This window comes from Strix aluco, chromosome W, assembly GCF_031877795.1.
Source record: "Strix aluco isolate bStrAlu1 chromosome W, bStrAlu1.hap1, whole genome shotgun sequence".
NCBI classification, from domain to species: domain Eukaryota; kingdom Metazoa; phylum Chordata; class Aves; order Strigiformes; family Strigidae; genus Strix; species Strix aluco.
Window position 1 is genome coordinate 3,568,370 of NC_133970.1, and position 18,043 is coordinate 3,586,412.

The following is an 18,043-nucleotide window of genomic DNA, read 5'->3' on the forward strand; positions in this document are numbered from 1 at the left end:
TCCACGGTGACAAAAGGTCTCGTTCCCGTAAGCTGCTCAGCGGTTACGTGAGCTATGGGGTCATTCAAATCGCGTAACTGTGCGGCTGAGATGTCACTGGCACGCTGCCAATGTGCCTGCCAGAGCAACAGCTGAGACTGTGTCAGTATAAGTCGCATAATCCCCTTTATATCCTCAGGGCACAGCAACCCTCGACCCCAGATATAATTTAACATCTGTTGTGTGGGTTCCCTGTGCAACCCTGATTCATTCACGGTAGCTTGCAATTGACTCAATAGCTTCCAATCGAGGGGTTCATGGGTGGCTTGCATTTTGCCCCCATCTACATCCCAACGCTGATAAACAACGGGGAATGCCTGTGGCTCCAGGGCTTCCACGGCACTAGAATCACCCTCCTGCAATGCCTGCTGAGCTACCTTATCCCAGTCAATTAGTCTGGTTTTACGTAGTGACTTCCCTTCTTTTACTGGCGCTGAAGGCGGCTGCTCTCTGCTGATTTGAGGGGGAGAGCCTTCTTCTAAAGGAGTCTCTGCCGATGTCGAGGGTGGAGAGCTGCCAGCGGGGGGGGCAGATGGAGCAAGCCGCACTGTAACAGGGATTCCCGTAGGTGGGGGAGACACATAATCCACACCAGGCATTATCTTTCCCGGTTTTGAAATCTCACCTCCACCCCCCACTCCATCTAATTTGGCGGCCGCAGCGTTTGCGACCCGCTTCTCAGTCTTATATTGTTTGATAGCATTCATCACCTCTCGCCAAGTTTTCATTAACTTTTTGGCACCTTTATCATCATCAATGACCAGATTCCACAGGGTGTCCCCATAGTCTCGCCATTCACTCTCATCAAACATTGCATCAGGGTCCTTAAAATGTCCTTTCGCCTTGCCTAATGCAAGAAGTCCAGCGAGGTCCTTAAGAGGACCCACGCCTCGCTTTTCTAAAAAGCGTTCTAACAATTTTAGCGCTACCTTGCGTTCCATGGTCTGGTACTCACGGCCGTTCCTATGGCGGCGTTTTCCGTCGTTTAGGTAAGCGCCCTCAGACTGCAATCAGAAATCAGCTCGAGCTCCTTACAAAGCTTTCAGCCTTCTGACGACCCGAACCCTGCCTCTGGAACAAGGCGTTGGATTTTTTGGTCGCTGAGCGCCGCTCTCAGTGCTTTTCTGAGTTCACTCGTCTCGCCCCGTTGGCCGTATCACGTCGGGGTCACCACCTGCGAAGAGTGAAGGAAGCAAGGCACGAATTCAATATGAATAATAAGCAAGCTCCAACTTTATTTGGATACACGATCCCTTTTATCTCCTTCCACATTAATATGTATATGTATCATCATCTAATTGGTGATATCTAAGAAGCAGCATTATAATATCTCGGCCCCCTCGGCCCCCCTGCGGTTTTCGCATTCCGTTCAAAATCCTCCCTTCTCTGGCTCCTTGCCTTAAAAGTTGTTTACCACTTCGTCAAGGTCGCTCCGTCCTTGTCCTACCCTCTTATGTTCTAACTTATGTCAAGTGAGGCCTAACATATGCCAAGTGCGGCCTAGTCATGCTAAATGTCAGTGGTCAAGTCGTCTAAGGAGCCATGTCCCTGTTCCTTAAGCCATTCCCCAACAGGTCAAGTCCCAGGATATTTGTGGGGAAATTTCCCAGGATCATAATAGCCTCTGTTGCAGTTTCATTCCCAGGTAACCAGCATTTCACCCGAGCAGTCGGCTGTGGCTTAGAGTCCCCGAAAACATCTGTAACCCAGATCTGCTTTTTGTCAGCAATTATGCCATTGCGCTTGGCAACCTCCGCTTGGAGTGCTGAGATCTGAGCACCCGTATCTACTAGAAATGTAACTGGAGTTTTAAGGGGACCGAGCGGAAAGGTAATCAACAAGTCTCCTTTAGTATTCTCTGTGAGCCTCCTTAAGTGGACCCACCCACCATCCCCCGGCTCACTTACTGGGGATGGCGCATCCAGTTTCCTGACCCTAAATCAATCAAGTCCTCTTCAGGGGCAGTTGGTGTTTGAGAAGCAATTACCACCATCTCGTTAGTTTTCAGTTCTGTCCCTCCCTTTGCCCGAAAGGTCTGCTCAGTTGAGGGGGGGGCAGCTTCCTTTTGTCTTTCCAGGCTCGAATGAGCTTTTCTAAAACTGTAGCAGGCATACCATCCATTAACTCTCGGGGAATCCCCTGTCCAATTCCCTCAGTCCACAAGAGGTTTCTCTTTGCTCTTAAAACTTGCGGAGGGGAAGGAGGCGGATTTTCCTGCTGTTCCACTCTGCGTACCGAGGGCTTAGGTTTACCCGTTCCCCCGGTAAGGCCTATTCTCCGGACGTAATTTATTAAGTCCTGAGCTATCTCTCCCCAGGTCATGGCTTCTCCCCCTGCCCGTCTCCCCCCTCGTGGGGCTAATGCATTCCGCAAACGATCTTGTAATTGTACTGCATGTGATTTCAAAGAGTCCGGCAAGCCCCGGATCAGGGGAGTCATTTGATCGGGGTTAGCAATTAATAGCATTGGGGAAGGCTGCTGCGGAACCAAACGCCAGTGTGGTGGTTTGACCTTGGCTAAATGCCAGGTACCCACCAAGTCGCTCTATCACTTCCCCCCCTTTCCCCTTTTTTTCTCAATAGGGCAAAGAAGGGAAAGAAAATAAGATAGGACAACAAAACAACCCTTGTGGGTAAAACAACAGCAGTTTTAATATAAGCAAAGCGAAGCAAAGGTCTGCGCGCGGAAGCAAAAAAAAGAAAACAGATTTATTCTCTACTTCCCATGAACAGGCGATGTCGGGCCTTCTCAGGAAGCAGGGCTCCCATACGCGTAGTGGTTGCCTCGGAGGACCAAGGGTGACCCCACCCCCTTCCTCCTTTCTCCCACCTTTATACTGAGCAGACGTCATATGGTCTGGAATATCCCTTTGGTCAGTTGGGGTCAGCTGTCCTGGTTGTGTCCCCTCCCAAGATCTTGCCCACCCCGTCCCACTGTGGGGGGGAAATGTCAGAAAGAGCCTTGGTGCTGTGTAAGCACCACTCAGCAGTAGCCACACCACCAGTGTGCTATCAACACCCTGCCAGCTCCCAACATAAAACACAGCACCATGAGGGCTGCTGCAGGGGAAAACCAATTCTGGCTCAGCCAGACCCAGTACAGTCTCCACCCCTTATTCCATACCATTTACGTCATGCCCAGGTCCCACATAACACTCATTTATCCATTCCGTAAGCTTTCTTCACTCCTCCAGATGTTCAGTGACTTGGCTCCCATCTGTCAAGATGGATGTTCAGGACAGAGCACTATGTTTGACTGTTGGACTCCAGCACCGGCTAGGTTTGGGTCATCATCGCACGTATCTGGTTCACTCTTCGTCGTTCCTACTTCCTCCATCACTTCCTGCAACATACAACTCAGCCCACAGATTATTTCCCCCCCAAGGTTAAATCTCCTTGAGGCACACACTGAGTAGCCCCATCCTCCCGCATTACCCACCAAGTACATCCAGGTCCCTGAGCAAAAACAATCCCACGAGTGGGCTTGCCTTTTCCCAAGGGAGGAGCAACCCACACTGCCTTCCCCAGCCATTTCCCCGTGTGTACTACAGGGACCTTATCTCCTCCCACAGTATGAAGGGGTTTTGTTTGGGCAGGACCAGGACGGTTAACAGATCCTCTGGTATTAATTAGCCAAGTGGCTTCTGCTAAATTTATATCCCAGTGCTTCCATCCCCCATTGTCCAATGCTCTCAACATAGTCTTCAATAGTCCATTGTATCTTTCAATCTTTCCAGACGCTTGTGGGTAATAAGGGATGTGATACACCCACTCAATGCCGTGTTTCTTTGCCCAGGAGTTTGAGATCATTTCGAAAATGGGTCCCATTGTCTGATTCAATTCTTTCAGGAGTACCATGTCGCCATAAAATTTGCCTTTCAAGACCTAAGATGGTATTTCGGGCAGTGGCATGATTTACAGGGTACGTCTCAAGCCAACCAGTAGTTGCTTCCACCATGGTGAGTATGTAGCGCTTGCCTTGGCGTGTTCGTGGCAATGGTCCAATATAGTCCATTTGCCAGGCCTCACCATATCGAAAACTCAGCCATCGCCCTCTGTTCCAGGGAGACTTTACTCGTGTGGCTCGCTTGATTGCAGCACATGTTTCGCATTCATGAGTGACCTGTGAGATGGCCTCCATGGTCAGGTCCACCCCTCGATCACGAGCCCATCTGTACGTTGCATCTCTCCCGAGATGCCCGGATGTTTCATGGGCCCATCGAGCTACAAATAGCTCACCCTTGCGCTCCCAGTCCAGGTCCAGCTGAGCTACTTCAATTTTAGCAGCCTTGTCTACTTGCTCATTGTTTTGATGTTCTTCGGTGGCACGGCTTTTGGGCACGTGGGCATCTACATGACGTACCTTTAGAGCCACGTTTTCCACTCAGGCAGCGATGTCCTGCCACAGTGCAGCAGCCCAGATGGGTTTACCTCTGCGCTGCCAATTGGTCTTCTTCCACTCCTGTAGCCACCCCCACAGGGCGTTAGCCACCATCCAGGAGTCAGTGTAGAGATACAGTACTGGCCACTTTTCTCGTTCAGCAATCTTTAGGGCTAGTTGGATCGCTTTTACTTCTGCAAACTGACTTGACTCGCCCTCTCCTTCAGTGGCCTCAACGACTTGTCTTGTGGGGCTCCACACAGCAGCTTTCCACTTTCGATGGTTTCCTACCACACGACAGGATCCATCAGTAAACAGAGCATACCGCCTTTCATCTTCTGGTAACTCGTTATATGGTGGTGCTTCTTGGGCACGAGCCACCTCCTCAGGCAGTGCTCCAAAATCTCTACCTTCTGGCCAGTCCATGATCTCTTCCAGGATTCCTGGACAGTTGGGTTTTCCCAGTCGAGCTCGTTGCGTGATTAACGCTACCCATTTACTCCAGGTAGCACTGGTTGCATGGTGTGTAGAAGGGATGTTTCCTTTGAACATCCAATGTAGTACGGGCAATCGCGGTGCCAAGAGGAGCTGTGCTTCTGTACCAACAACTTCGGAAGCGGCTCGAATCCCCTCATATGCTGCCAGTATCTCCTTTTCAGTTGGAGTGTAGTGGGCTTCTGATCCTCGATATCCCTGGCTCCAAAATCCTAATGGTCGACCCCGAGTTTCACCTGGTATCTTCTGCCAGAGGCTCCATGTGAGGCCACGCTCCCCAGTTGATGTGTAAAGTACATTTTGCACATCTGGTCCTGTCCGAACAGGCCCAAGAGCTACCGCCCGAGCTATCTCCTGTTTGATGTGCTCAAAGGCTTGTTGTTGCTCAAGACCCCACTCAAAATGGTTCTTCTTTCGGGTTACTTGATAGAGAGGGCTCACCAGCTGACTGTAACCTGGAATGTGCGTCCTCCAAAATCCCACAAGTCCTAAGAAAGCTTGTGTTTCCTTCTTGTTGGTCGGTGGAGACATAGCTGCTATCTTGTTGACAACCTCCATAGGCACATGGCGGCGTCCATCTTGCCATTTTATTCCCAAGAACTGAATCTCCTGTGCTGGTCCCTTGACCTGGCTTTTCTTTATGGCAAACCCAGCTCTCAGAAGAATCTCAATTACTCTTTGTCCTTTCTTGAACACTTCTTCTGCCTTGTTGCCCCACACAATGATGTCATCGATGTACTGTAGATGTTCAGGGGCATCACCCTTTTCCAGTGCAGTTTGAATTAGTCCATGACAAATAGTGGGGCTGTGCTTCCACCCCTGGGGTAGTCGATTCCAGGTATATTGGACACCCCTCCACGTGAAGGCAAACTGTGGCCTGCACTCTTCTGCCAAAGGAATTGAAAAGAATGCATTGGCGATGTCGATTGTGGCGTACCACTTGGCTGCCTTTGACTCCAGTTCATATTGGAGCTCTAACATATCTGGTACAGCAGCACTCAGTGGTGGCGTCACTTCGTTCAGGCCACGATAGTCTACTGTCAACCTCCACCCTCCGTCAGACTTTCGCACTGGCCATATTGGGCTATTAAAAGGCGAATGTGTCTTACTGATGACACCTTGGGTCTCCAGTTGACGGATCAGTTCTTGGATGGGAGCCAGAGAGTCTCGGTTCGTGCGATACTGCCGTCGGTGCACGGTCCTCATAGCAATTGGCACCTGTTGTTCTTCAACTCGCAACAGTCCTACAACAAAAGGATCTCCTGAGAGGCCAGGCAGATTAGACAACTGTTTGACCTTCTCTGTGTTCACACTGGCCACACCAAAAGCCCATCGGTATCCTTTTGGGTCTTTGAAATACCCCCTCTTGAGGTAGTCAATGCCCAAGATACAAGGGGCTTCTGGGCCAGTTACAATGGGATGTTTTTCCCACTTATCCCCGGTCAAGCTAACCTCGGCCTCCAGTACTGACAGTTCTTGACATCCGCCTGTTACTCCTGAGATCCAGATAGGTTCTGCCCCTCTATAACTTGATGGCATTAATGTACACTGTGCTCCGGTGTCGATTAAAGCCTGGTACTTCTGTGGATTTGATGTGCCAGGCCATCGAATCCACACTGTCCAATACACCCGATCATCCCTTTCCTCCTCCTGGCTGGAGGCAGGGGCCCTCTATTCCTGTTCTTGGTCAGAGTATTCACTGTCTGACCCTTGCTGTGCCAGGCCAGAAACTCCTTCATCAGGGCCAAGGGAGGTGATCTCAGTCTTCCTGTATCTGGGAGATCGCTGATTACTTTCTTGCGGTTTCACACCAGCTACATTAACAACCTTCTTGGATGTCTTCTTCTTGGCAGGGGTCTTTCCTCGCAATTCATGTACACGAGCTTCCAACTTGAAGGTGGGTTGACCATGCCACTTCCTCATGTCCTCCCCCTGGTCACGCAGGAAGAACCAAAGTTCGCCACGTGTCATGCGCCTAGGTTTCCCTTTCCCTCTGACTGGGGTGGAAGAGAACCGATTTCTTGGGGTGCTCCTGACATCTAAGGCACTCGCCCGTAGAGATGAGGAGGTTCCAAGACTCTCTTCAAAGTTCTGAAGCCAGGAAGAGACTGCCTCCACAGTTGGCGTACATCTTAGTCCTTCTCCCACGTCCATTTCTGGATAGTACATCGCAGCCAAGCCGGCAGAATACGAGGATGGCGCACCTTTAATCACCTTCCTCCACATGGCCCGTGTGCACAGGACATCCTCTGGATTTTTAGGGGCTTCATCATTATCTGGATCACTATAGATGACTTCCAGCACTGCTAATTCTCTCAGGTACTGGACACCTTCATCTGCAGTAGCCCACTTCCCTGGGGAGTTGTCCGTAAGATCTTCCTTGAAAGGATATCTTGCTTTAACACTTGAAAGGAGCCGTCTCCACAGACTGCAAATTGCTGTTTCTTTTCCAATTCCCCTTTCAATTCCTCGATCTCTAGCAAGGGAACCCAGCTGTTGGGCTTCCTTACCTTCCAGCTGCTGAGCATCAGCCCCATTATCCCAGCATCGAAGCAGCCAGGCAGCAATCCGCTCACCCGGCTGGCGGCTATAGTCTTTCCGCAGATCTCGCAGTTCTGATGACGTCAGGGACCGGGTAGTTTCTGCCTCCTGTTTGAGTTCTGTTATTCCCTCTTCTGACCCCTTTGCTGAAGGACCCGCTTCTTCCTCCTCTTTCTCGTCCCTTATTAATCGAGGGTATGGACCTGTTGTTCTCCTTGTCCACTGTTTCTTTTTTACTACTGGGGCAATCTCTGCTGTTGTTGTTTTTGTTTGAGTTCCCATCTCCACCACAGTCCTTTGAGAGCACTGAACTGCAGCTCGATAAGCACAGGCCAGGCCCCAGTACAGCGCTGGGAGTTGCTGATTTTCACTGGGATAGACAAGGCACCCTTCTATCAGGTGTTGTGTCGATTTTGCGGGGTTGCTTGCCTGTTCAGGGGTAAGATCCCAGGCTACGGGAGGTGATAACCGTCCTAGGAATCTGCCCAAATCCTTCCACTCCCCCTGCCACCCAGGGACAGGCCGCCTCAGGGCACATTTTGGTATTCTCTCACCCAAAATTTGCTTTCTCTTACACCAAAAACCTACCGAGCTCCACACAGCCCACAATAGGCGAATAGCATTAATGAACAGTATCAAAGAGCTAACATAAGGATTAATAAGTACTTCGGGAGCTTGCAGAATAAAACCACTCATGATGTTCCCAATTTCTTCCAGCATGTTCCCGAGCTTAGCAAAATAAAGATAAGCAGAGCAATAAACAAACCCGTGACCAGCACAAGAGCTTGTCGCTTACTAACTGCTATAGCTATAGCACAATTAATATAAAACTGCCGTTGTGCCGCCCCACGTTGGGCGCCAAAATAGACTGTGGTGGTTTGACCTTGGCTAAATGCCAGGTACCCACCAAGTCGCTCTATCACTTCCCCCCCTTTCCCCTTTTTTTCTCAATAGGGCAAAGAAGGGAAAGAAAATAAGATAGGACAACAAAACAACCCTTGTGGGTAAAACAACAGCAGTTTTAATATAAGCAAAGCGAAGCAAAGGTCTGCGCGCGGAAGCAAAAAAAAGAAAACAGATTTATTCTCTACTTCCCATGAACAGGCGATGTCGGGCCTTCTCAGGAAGCAGGGCTCCCATACGCGTAGTGGTTGCCTCGGAGGACCAAGGGTGACCCCACCCCCTTCCTCCTTTCTCCCACCTTTATACTGAGCAGACGTCATATGGTCTGGAATATCCCTTTGGTCAGTTGGGGTCAGCTGTCCTGGTTGTGTCCCCTCCCAAGATCTTGCCCACCCCGTCCCACTGTGGGGGGGGGAAATGTCGGAAAGAGCCTTGGTGCTGTGTAAGCACTACTCAGCAGTAGCCACAGCACCAGTGTGCTATCAACACCCTGCCAGCTCCCAACATAAAACACAGCACCATGAGGGCTGCTACAGGGGAAAACCAATTCTGGCTCAGCCAGACCCGATACAGCCGGTCATGCATTAATTGGAGACAAGCAGCCTTCTGCAGACTTTCGGTCAAATGATTTACGGTTGGGGTCTCAATACATACTGGATCCCCCCTTTCCAAGGGGTCCAGACCCCCAGCCCAATAGGCAGCTCGTTGAGTTAACGACCACGGCTCTGTCTGGTCGTCAGTAACTAAGAAAACCCCTGGCCCCCAGTACCCCTGGGCCTCATCTTCTGATAACAAAATTCGGTCGCCACCAGTCAAAGATACCCTCCACACGTATTCAGTCTCAGTTTCCTGAGCTCGTCTGGTATATTTCTCCTGAATTTTCACAAGCTCAGTTGCTGGATATGGTGTAGTTCGAATGGTGACCTGCGGAGCTCTTCCACCCTGACCCTCGGTGGTCTCCGTTTTAATTAATGGTCTTAAATTTGCCCCCTCATTTTCGGGGTAAAAAATTTCTCGGCTTATCTCTAAATCCTTTGTTGGGTACAAGGGTCTGGCTGCTGCTTTTGCCAGACTCATAACTCCCTGTTCACTGTCCGGAACAGAGCCGAGATCTGTCCGGTTGCAGGTTCCTTGTTCATTCCCCTCTTTTTCGGACTGTGAGATTTTTTCTCGGTCCAAGGCATCTAACAGAGCCGTGTGAAGTCGCTGAGAGGTGTTACGCTCATCAGCTAATTGGCTTTTCAGAACTTCAGTTTGCTCTTGCCAGAGTTTAGCTTTTTGTTCAGTAACTTTACGTTCCTCGACCAATTGATCCTGGAGAGCTTTTACCAGATCTTGTAAGGATTTGATCATTTCCCCTTCTAGTTGTTTCTTAACATGTTTATCTTTTTGGGCTGCAGTCAGTGCTGCCCCCAATACAGCGCACACTACAGCTTTTCCTTTGCCTGGTCGCGACCCTTGCACCCCCGCAAGTGCACTAATATAGCTTGCCACTGCTTCTGGATTATGCCAATTATCGTGGGCCCAAACCTCTACTAAAGGAGGAGGACAAGCCTTATACTCCTTCAGTTTCTCAAAAATAGGGGAGCAGTCAAGCACCAACAATTCCTGGCCAGTCATGGCTTGCTACTGCTCGAACCTCTCCTGGCTTAGAGCTGAGAGGTCACTTCCCGATTCTCCCTGTCCTTATCGGATAGAGAATCGGTATCCCTCCGACCCTCTCCCAGCATAGAGCTGAGGGGCCAATTCCCAGTTCTCCCTGTCCGAGTTGGTCGGATAGAGAACCAGTATCTCATAAGACATTCCGACACCGAAGGGGATCCTGCCGACTACGCCAATTTTAATGTCACGTCCCGCTCAGACGAGGGGGACAAGTGACTCAGATTCGCAAATCCCCAATGGAGCGGACAACAAGTCTCCAAGTCTAAACATTTATTAACTACCCACAATGTACTAATTGAACACACGATAGTTGGCTAAGTATATAGCAAGTTGTGGCAAGCAATATAATATGCCTTGCATTGCTTAATAGGAAAGGGAAAAGAGGGAGATAGAGGGAATGGGGAAATACAGATCACCGGTCTGGGTTTCTGAGCTGATCCTGCCGACGAGGGTTCCAGGAGGCACAGGAGGCAGCCGGCTTTTTCGCTGGCATCCGTCTTCTTCGCTTCACTGCACTCTCTCTCGGGCCGCCCGGGCCCTCCCCCCCGCCCCCTTCTTGATTTATACCCACTGTCCTTGGGTCTGTCCCCTAGGTCGACCCACATACCTACGTATCCCATGTACGGGGAGGGGTAAGGTGTTTCATGGGATGATGTAATTAGCATGATCATGTTAGCCCTCGTTAGCATATTGAGGGGTGTTAACTTTAATATGCATTCCGTGGATAATGAAGCAAAGGTCATTCACCGGACAGATGGCCCTTGAAATTTGGCCAGGTGCCTCAGAGCAGAGCTGTCCTGTCTCCACAGGGCTCCCTCCTCCAGCCCCATCTTGTGTTATTCGGACAGCCTTATCAGCTTCGACCTCCACACCATCCACCCTGGGACTCATAGTTTTGTCTTGCGAGTGTTTGAGGCATTTCTTCGATCAGCCTCAACTTTTGCTTTCTCAGGCTGTTTTTCTTAGTTTCTCGCAGGCCTGGTTTCTCGTCTCTCACAAAGGCAAAAGCTGTGTGTGCAAGCAAAGCAAAACAAGGATTTTATTCACTACTTCCCAGTGGCAGGCAGGTGTTTAGTCATCTCTATTGCATGTAACAGTTACTTGGGAAGACAAACGCCATCAGTCTGAATGTCCCCCCCTTCTTTCTTCTTCCCCCAGATGTGTATGCTGAGCATGATGCCATATGGTATGGAATATCCCTTTGGTCAGTTGGGGTCAGCTGTCCCAGCTGTGTCATCTCCCAACTTTTTGTGCACCCGCAGCCTACTCACTGGTGGGGTGGGGTGAGGAACAGAAAAGGCCTTGACTCTGTGTAAGCACTGCTCAGCAATCCCTAAACCATCCCTGTGTTATCAACACTGTTTTCAGCACAAATGCAAAACATAGCCCCATACTAGCTACTATGAAGAAAATGAACTCTATCCCAGCCAAACTCAGAACATGCAGGTGCAAAACTGTTTGTATAAAGCTGCTTGGAGAATGGTTATTAATGGGATCCTGACAGAGGAGAGGGATGTGTCCTATAGGACATTACAGGATATATGTTGAGATTAGTCCTCCACAGGCTGCAGGTGGGTATCTTCTCCAGTGTTAACCTCCATGGGCTGCAGGGGCACAGCTGTCTCGCCACTGTCTTCACCAGGGGCTGCAGGGGAATCTCTGCCTCAGCCCCTGGAGCACCTTCTCCCCATCCTTCTTCACTGACCTTGGTGTCTGCAGAGTTGTTTCTCTCACATATTTTCACTCTTCTCTCTGGCTGCAGTTGCCCAGGTTTTTTTTTCCCTTTCTTAAATATGTTATCCCAGAGGTGCTACCACCGTCGCTGATGTTCTCGGCTTTGGCAAGCAGCAGGTCCCTCTTGGAGCTGGCTGGCATTGGCTCTATCAGACACAGGGGAAGCTTCTAGCAGCTTCTCATAGAAGCCACCCCTGTAGCCCCCCTGCTACCTAAACCTTGCCAGGCAAACCCAATACACCTTGGTGTACCTACTGCAATCCTGTTGGTATCCCCTTCCCCCATTGATTCTAGTTTAAAGGTCTCTTGATCAGCCTTGCTAGCTTATGTCCAAAGACTCATTTTCCCCATTGGGACAGGTGTATCCCATCAGTCCTCAGCATACTTTTTCTCTTGAAGTCTCTTCCATGGTTTAAAAACCCAAAATTTTGGCACAGGCACCAGTCCTGGAGCCAGGTATTGATATCATGGGGTCACCTGTTTCTTTCGAGGTCTCCCCCCATTACTGGGAGGATTGAGGAAAATACTACCTGTGCTCCTGAATTTTTAGCATTTTTCCCAGGGCTCTGAAATCTCTTTTGATTGACCTCAGGCTTTTTGTTGTGACATCATTAGTACCCACGTGAAAGAGCAGGAATGGATAATGGTCTGAAGGTTGAACTAGGCTCTTCAGTCTTGTGGTGATGTCCCTAATTCAGGCCCCAGGGAGGCAGCAAGCTTCCCTGAAAGAGGGTCTGGTCTGCAAACCGGTGCTTCCGTTCCACACAGGAGGGAATCACCAGTGACCATAACTCACCGTTGTTTCTTCTCGGCGCTGGTCTTAATGCAGGTTTTGTTGCGAGGGGTTGGTCTCTCTGATCTTGGCAAGACTGTTTGTGCAGGTTCCTCCTCTTTCTCGTTATGCGCTTCATCTACTGTACCCAGGGCCTTGTACTTATTCGGTAAAGGTAGCTGAGAGGGTAACTTAGAGGGTAAGGAGGGTTTTTCTCTTACCACTCTGTGCTGTAACCTTCTTCCACCCCTCCTTATCCCTTGAGACACTGCCTTCCTCCTGGCACAAAGCAGACCCAGGACCTGCCTCTGTAGCGACCACGCTGAGTTGGCTTCTATGCATCATAGATGGCAGAGTATGGCTCCATTGATCAGTCTCCCTCTCAGACTCTCAAATACTCCTCAGTCTGCTCACCTCCTCCTGCAGCTCAGCCACCAAGCAGAGCAGTTCATCAGTCTGGTCACACCTCCCGCAGGCTTGCTTGTAATCACTTTCCACCTCTAGGAATATTCCTTTGCACATCCCACAGCCTCTGGGTGGTCACACGCTCTGACAGGAGCTCTGTCTGTGTGGCTGCATTGGTTCTACCAGGTGCTAGAAGCTCAGAAGCAGAGAATACTGCTTTTTGCCAGGTGGTCACTGTGCTGCCCTGTGCCTGCCTACTGCCATGCACCTGCCTGCCAATCAAAAGTCAGAGTAGGGTAATGAGAAATAAAACCAAATCTTAAAACACCTTCCCCCCACCCCTCCCTTCTTCCTGGGCTCAACTTCACTCCCGGCTTCCCTACCTCCTCCCCCTGAGCAGCATAGAAGGAACAGGGAATGGGAGTTGAGGTCAGTTCATCACACGTTGTCTCTCCACCCCCTCCTCCTTCACTGACCTTGGTGCCTGCAGAGTTGTTTCTCTCACATATTCTCACTCCTCTCTTCCGGTTGCTGTTATGCAGCAGGTGTTTTTCCCCTTCTTAAATATGTTATCCCAGAGGCGCTACCGCCGTCACTGATGTTCTCGGCCTTGGGCATTGGCGGGTCCGTCCTGGAGCTGGCTGGCACTGGCTCTATCAGACACGGGGGCAGCTTCTCACAGAAGCCACCCCTGCAGCCACCCCTCTACCAAAACCTTGCCATGCAAACCTAATACACATGCTTTCCCTAAAAGCAGTTCTTCCTATCACTACTGGTCTAAATGGATCATGGGTATGACCTAGTAGTAGTTATTTTCTTCATTAAAAAATGTTTATTTACTGTGAGATACATAAAAGATTAGCATTTGTGATAGTCATATGTTTGAGTGGTTTTTGTTTCATTCTTCATAGTTATATTATTTTTATACTTATGCAGATGATGGTTTTCATATACTTTCAGATAAAGTATTCTCACATTTCTGCCCAAAGAAAATTCAACATTTTTTTCTTAGTCTTGAATAAGACTACTAAGACATTTGGTCTTACTAGTGACCTGAGAACTGTAAAATTTTAGCTTCTTCAGAGAAATAGCTTAAATGTATTATGCAGACTTATGAATATATTAGATTTATGTCAACCACAAGTATTGATGTTTGTGTATTTTAAAATCACCATATGCCTTTTCTTTTTTTTCTTTCTTCTCAGGAAAGGAGACTGAAAAAGCCAAAGATCGGTGTGATAAAGCTACTATGAAACTTCATATGTTGCATAATCAATATGTATTGGCACTGAAAGGAGCACAGTTACATCAGCACCAATATTATGACACTACACTTCCTATGTTACTTGATTCACTACAGAAGATGGAAGAAGAAATGATTAAAGCCCTGTAAGATGTATTTTCTTATATATTTCTAATTTCCACAATTTTTGTGTAATAATCTAATTAATGCATAGTATTATTAGAAAATAATAAACCTTTATCAGTTATTTGTATATCAAGGAGTAATGAAAAAGCTGGTTTCATCTTTCCATTGACAACAATTGTGCATAGATAAGTCTATTCAAATAAATGCAGATAGTAGTTTTAAGGGGTTACTTAAGCATTTTAGTGAGAGATTGCCTTCTCATAAAACTTTTAAAACCTTAATCATTAACTGCAGTGTTTATAGTTAAGCTCATGCTTTTTCCTTTCCTTCAGCTGGAATACTATGGCAAGTTAACATGCTTTAACTTGGTCAAGCAGTTGGACTAGATGATCGTTGTAGGTCCATTCCAACCTATTCTATTCTATTCTATTCTATTCTATTCTATTCTATTCTATTCTATTCTATTCTATTCTATTCTATTCTATTCTATTCTATTCTATTCTATTCTATTCTATTCTATTCTATTCTATTCTATTCTATTCTATTCTATTCTATTCTATTCTATTCTATAGTTAGTTGTCTCTCCAGTAGCCTTATTTTTATGAAATTCTGCTGGGAACCAATTTGGTTTAAAATCGCCAGTGGTCTTGAAAGTCATTTGGGAGGAGGGTGTCGTGGTTTGAGCCCAGAGGGCAACTGAGCACCATGTAGCTGCTCACTCACCCCTTCCCCCCAGCGCTAGGAAGGAGAAAATGAATCAAAAGGCTCAGGAATGGAGATAAGGACAGAGAGGGGTGGGTCAGCCATTATGGTCACGAGCAAAAGACAGGCTCATTAGGGGAAGAAGAAAGGAACATCAATTTAATTCAAACACTAACAACATCAACACTTAACAGACAGAGTGGGATAGTGAGAAGCGTTACCACATCTTAAAAACACCTCCCCCCACCCCTTCTTTCTTCCTGATATCTCTACCTCTTCCTCCCAGTGGTGCTGGGACAGGGAATGGGGGGTTTTTGGTCAGTCCACTGCTCCTTCCTCCAATGGAGGGGTGTCACGTCCCGCTCAGACGAGGGGGACAAGTGACTTAGATTTACAAAGCCCCAATGGAGCGGACAACAAGTCTCCAAGTCTAAACATTTATTAACTACCCACAATGTACTAATTGAACACATGATAATTGGCTAAGTATATAGCAAGTTGTGGCAAGCAATATAATATGCCTTGCATTGCTTAATGGGAAAGGGAAAAGAGGGAGATAGAGGGAATGGGGAAATACAGATCACCGGTCTGGGTTTCTGAGCTGATCCTGCCGACGAGGGTTCCAGGAGGCACAGGAGGCAGCCGGCTTTTTCGCTGGCATCCGTCTTCTTCGCTTCACTGCACTCTCTCTCGGGCTGCCCGGGCCCTCCCCCCCGCCCCCTTCTTGATTTATACCCACTTTCCTTGGGTCTGTCCCCTAGGTCGACCCACATACCTACGTATCCCATGTACGGGGAGGGGTAAGGTGTTTCATGGGATGATGTAATTAGCATGATCATGTTAGCCCTCGTTAGCATATTGAGGGGTGTTAACTTTAATATGCATTCCGTGGATAATGAAGCAAAGGTCATTCACCGGACAGATGGCCCTTGAAATTTGGCCAGGTGCCTCAGAGCAGAGCTGTCCTGTCTCCACAGGGCTCCCTCCTCCAGCCCCATCTTGTGTTATTCGGACAGCCTTATCAGCTTCGACCTCCACACCATCCACCCTGTGACTCATAGTTTTGTCTTGCGAGTGTTTGAGGCATTTCTTCGATCAGCCTCAACTTTTGCTTTCTCAGGCTGTTTTTCTTAGTTTCTCGCAGGCCTGGTTTCTCGTCTCTCACATCCCACCCCGTGACTCAAACACTCCAAGTTCTTCTTTGACCGTTGTGATCTCAAAAGGTACAGGGAAAAGGAAGACAGAAGGTGAGAGAGCATATAGCTAATTGCTGCAAGGCATACTATTAAAAGCAAAAAATTGCATAATATCACAATACTAATATTTACAAGCCATCTTCCCCGCCCCGTGAGTCCTGAGGATCCCAGTGATGTGACCCATGACCCAGGGTTCCATCCATCAAACCAGCCCATCAGTCAATAAAAAGGTTCTCTCTTCCCATTGGTGATCATCTTCATCATGGCACGGGTCTCTTCTATAGAGGTGGTGGCATCGTGGATGGTGATGCAGCATTCTCCCTCAGTTAGACTCGGCATAATGCACAGTCCATGTTCCTTCAGCAATGCTAGCCGGATTCTGCAACGCCATCTTAGATGCTTGTTGGGTCTGCACCTTTAATTCCTTAAAGGCATACCTTGTTAGTACATAGAATTGCTAAGTTAAATTTTCTAAAACTATTTGAGGTTACACAATCCCATTAGCAGGTCTATAAGGATTTAAATGGGAATACAATCTAATATTCAGGTACAATTCATTAATGCTTAATTTGTGGGATCAGACCCCTTCAACTAGTCTTTGATGACTGCATTTTGCTGTTGGTGGATGTGGTGTTGTAAGGACCACATCCAGTTATATGAGTGAGCACTGTAATCTGTTTGGTATTTGCAAGCACCAGTTTGCAGTCACAGGTGACTCACAGGCTTCCTTTATTTTGGAGGTGATTCCCAATAAGGTAACTTAAGGCACAACTCCAGGTTAGCCTTCCAATAAGTGAACTCATTAGATGTACCTGTAAAATTTCCTGGATTGTTGATTGTAATTGATTGGCAGTGATTTATTCCACACTCAGCAGGTATGATTCCACAAATTATATAATAATGTAAGCAGATTACAAATAATAACTAGCCGATAATGCCTACAACCATTGAAAGTGCTAAAAGTAACATAGGTCTCCTGTTGTCCAGGATCAATGCCCTGTAAAACACATATATACATAACAAAACAATGGTGGTTAGAAAGAAGGGACAATCCCCCTGGTATTGATGCGGTATTCTTTCCCATGGGCATCAGTAGCCACCCATGAACAAATATTGATGGGAGTTTTTAGGGTTAGGGGTACTTGCCCCACGGTGGGCAAGTCTACTAGAACAGGTTGTCCAGGATAATGGAGCAGGTTTGCAGGGTCTTTAGTCTCTTTTTTCCTGGCGAGTATGGACGGAGGCTTAGGACAGAACGTGGTAAGTTGTGGGCACCCATTAATTCCCCACCGGCTGTTTATCTTCATTACTGCATCTGGCACCCGTTGTGGCCATCCTGGTTCGAGGGGTTTTAGGGCCTGCTTTAGAAGTCCATTGGTGCGTTCCACAATCCCATTTGCTTGGGGATAGTATGGAGTATGGAAAATCCACTGGATTCCTTCATCTTGAGCCCACTCCTGAACCACCCCGGCAGTAAAGTGACTACCGTTGTCTGATTGGATCGATTTGGGCTTAGGCAAGCAGCTAAACCAGCGTTTTAACCCCTTCACCGTATTTTCTGCAGTTGCTCGAGATACAGCTTCTGCTTGGGTTAGGTCCGATACTATTTACACCCCCACCAATACAGAGCGTTTTCCCTCGGAGAGCCAGAAAGGGCCAATATAATCCACCTGGTTGTTTAGCAAGTGGACAGGGTGATTTCCTGACTGGATCTGTCCCACTGCAGCAGCATCAGAGCCACTGATCAGTACATCGTTGATATACTGATATACCCTGACCCCTTCCCTTGGAGGGATTTGAGCAAGCTCCTGCGCTAGTGCATAATGAGCGATGGTCGGCGAATGG

General features: G+C 48.2%; 1 protein-coding gene across 5 annotated transcripts in view; it reads left to right on the forward strand.

Moving 5' to 3' along the window:
* Nucleotides 1-18,043, forward strand: part of LOC141917798 (tyrosine-protein kinase Fer-like) — a 216,578-nt gene that overhangs the window by 39,925 nt on the left and 158,610 nt on the right. For 4 of the 5 annotated variants that reach the window (XR_012621465.1, XM_074811324.1, XM_074811323.1 and 1 more), the window contains exon 5: nucleotides 14,137-14,320. Coding sequence is in view for 3 of the 5 variants with exons in the window: in XM_074811324.1 (XP_074667425.1) it covers nucleotides 14,137-14,320 (184 nt within the window). In the remaining 2 variants the exon portion in view is untranslated. Of the gene's footprint in view, nucleotides 1-14,136; nucleotides 14,321-15,870; nucleotides 16,250-18,043 lie in introns of those variants that run through there. The other variant, XM_074811327.1, reaches the window with a different exon arrangement.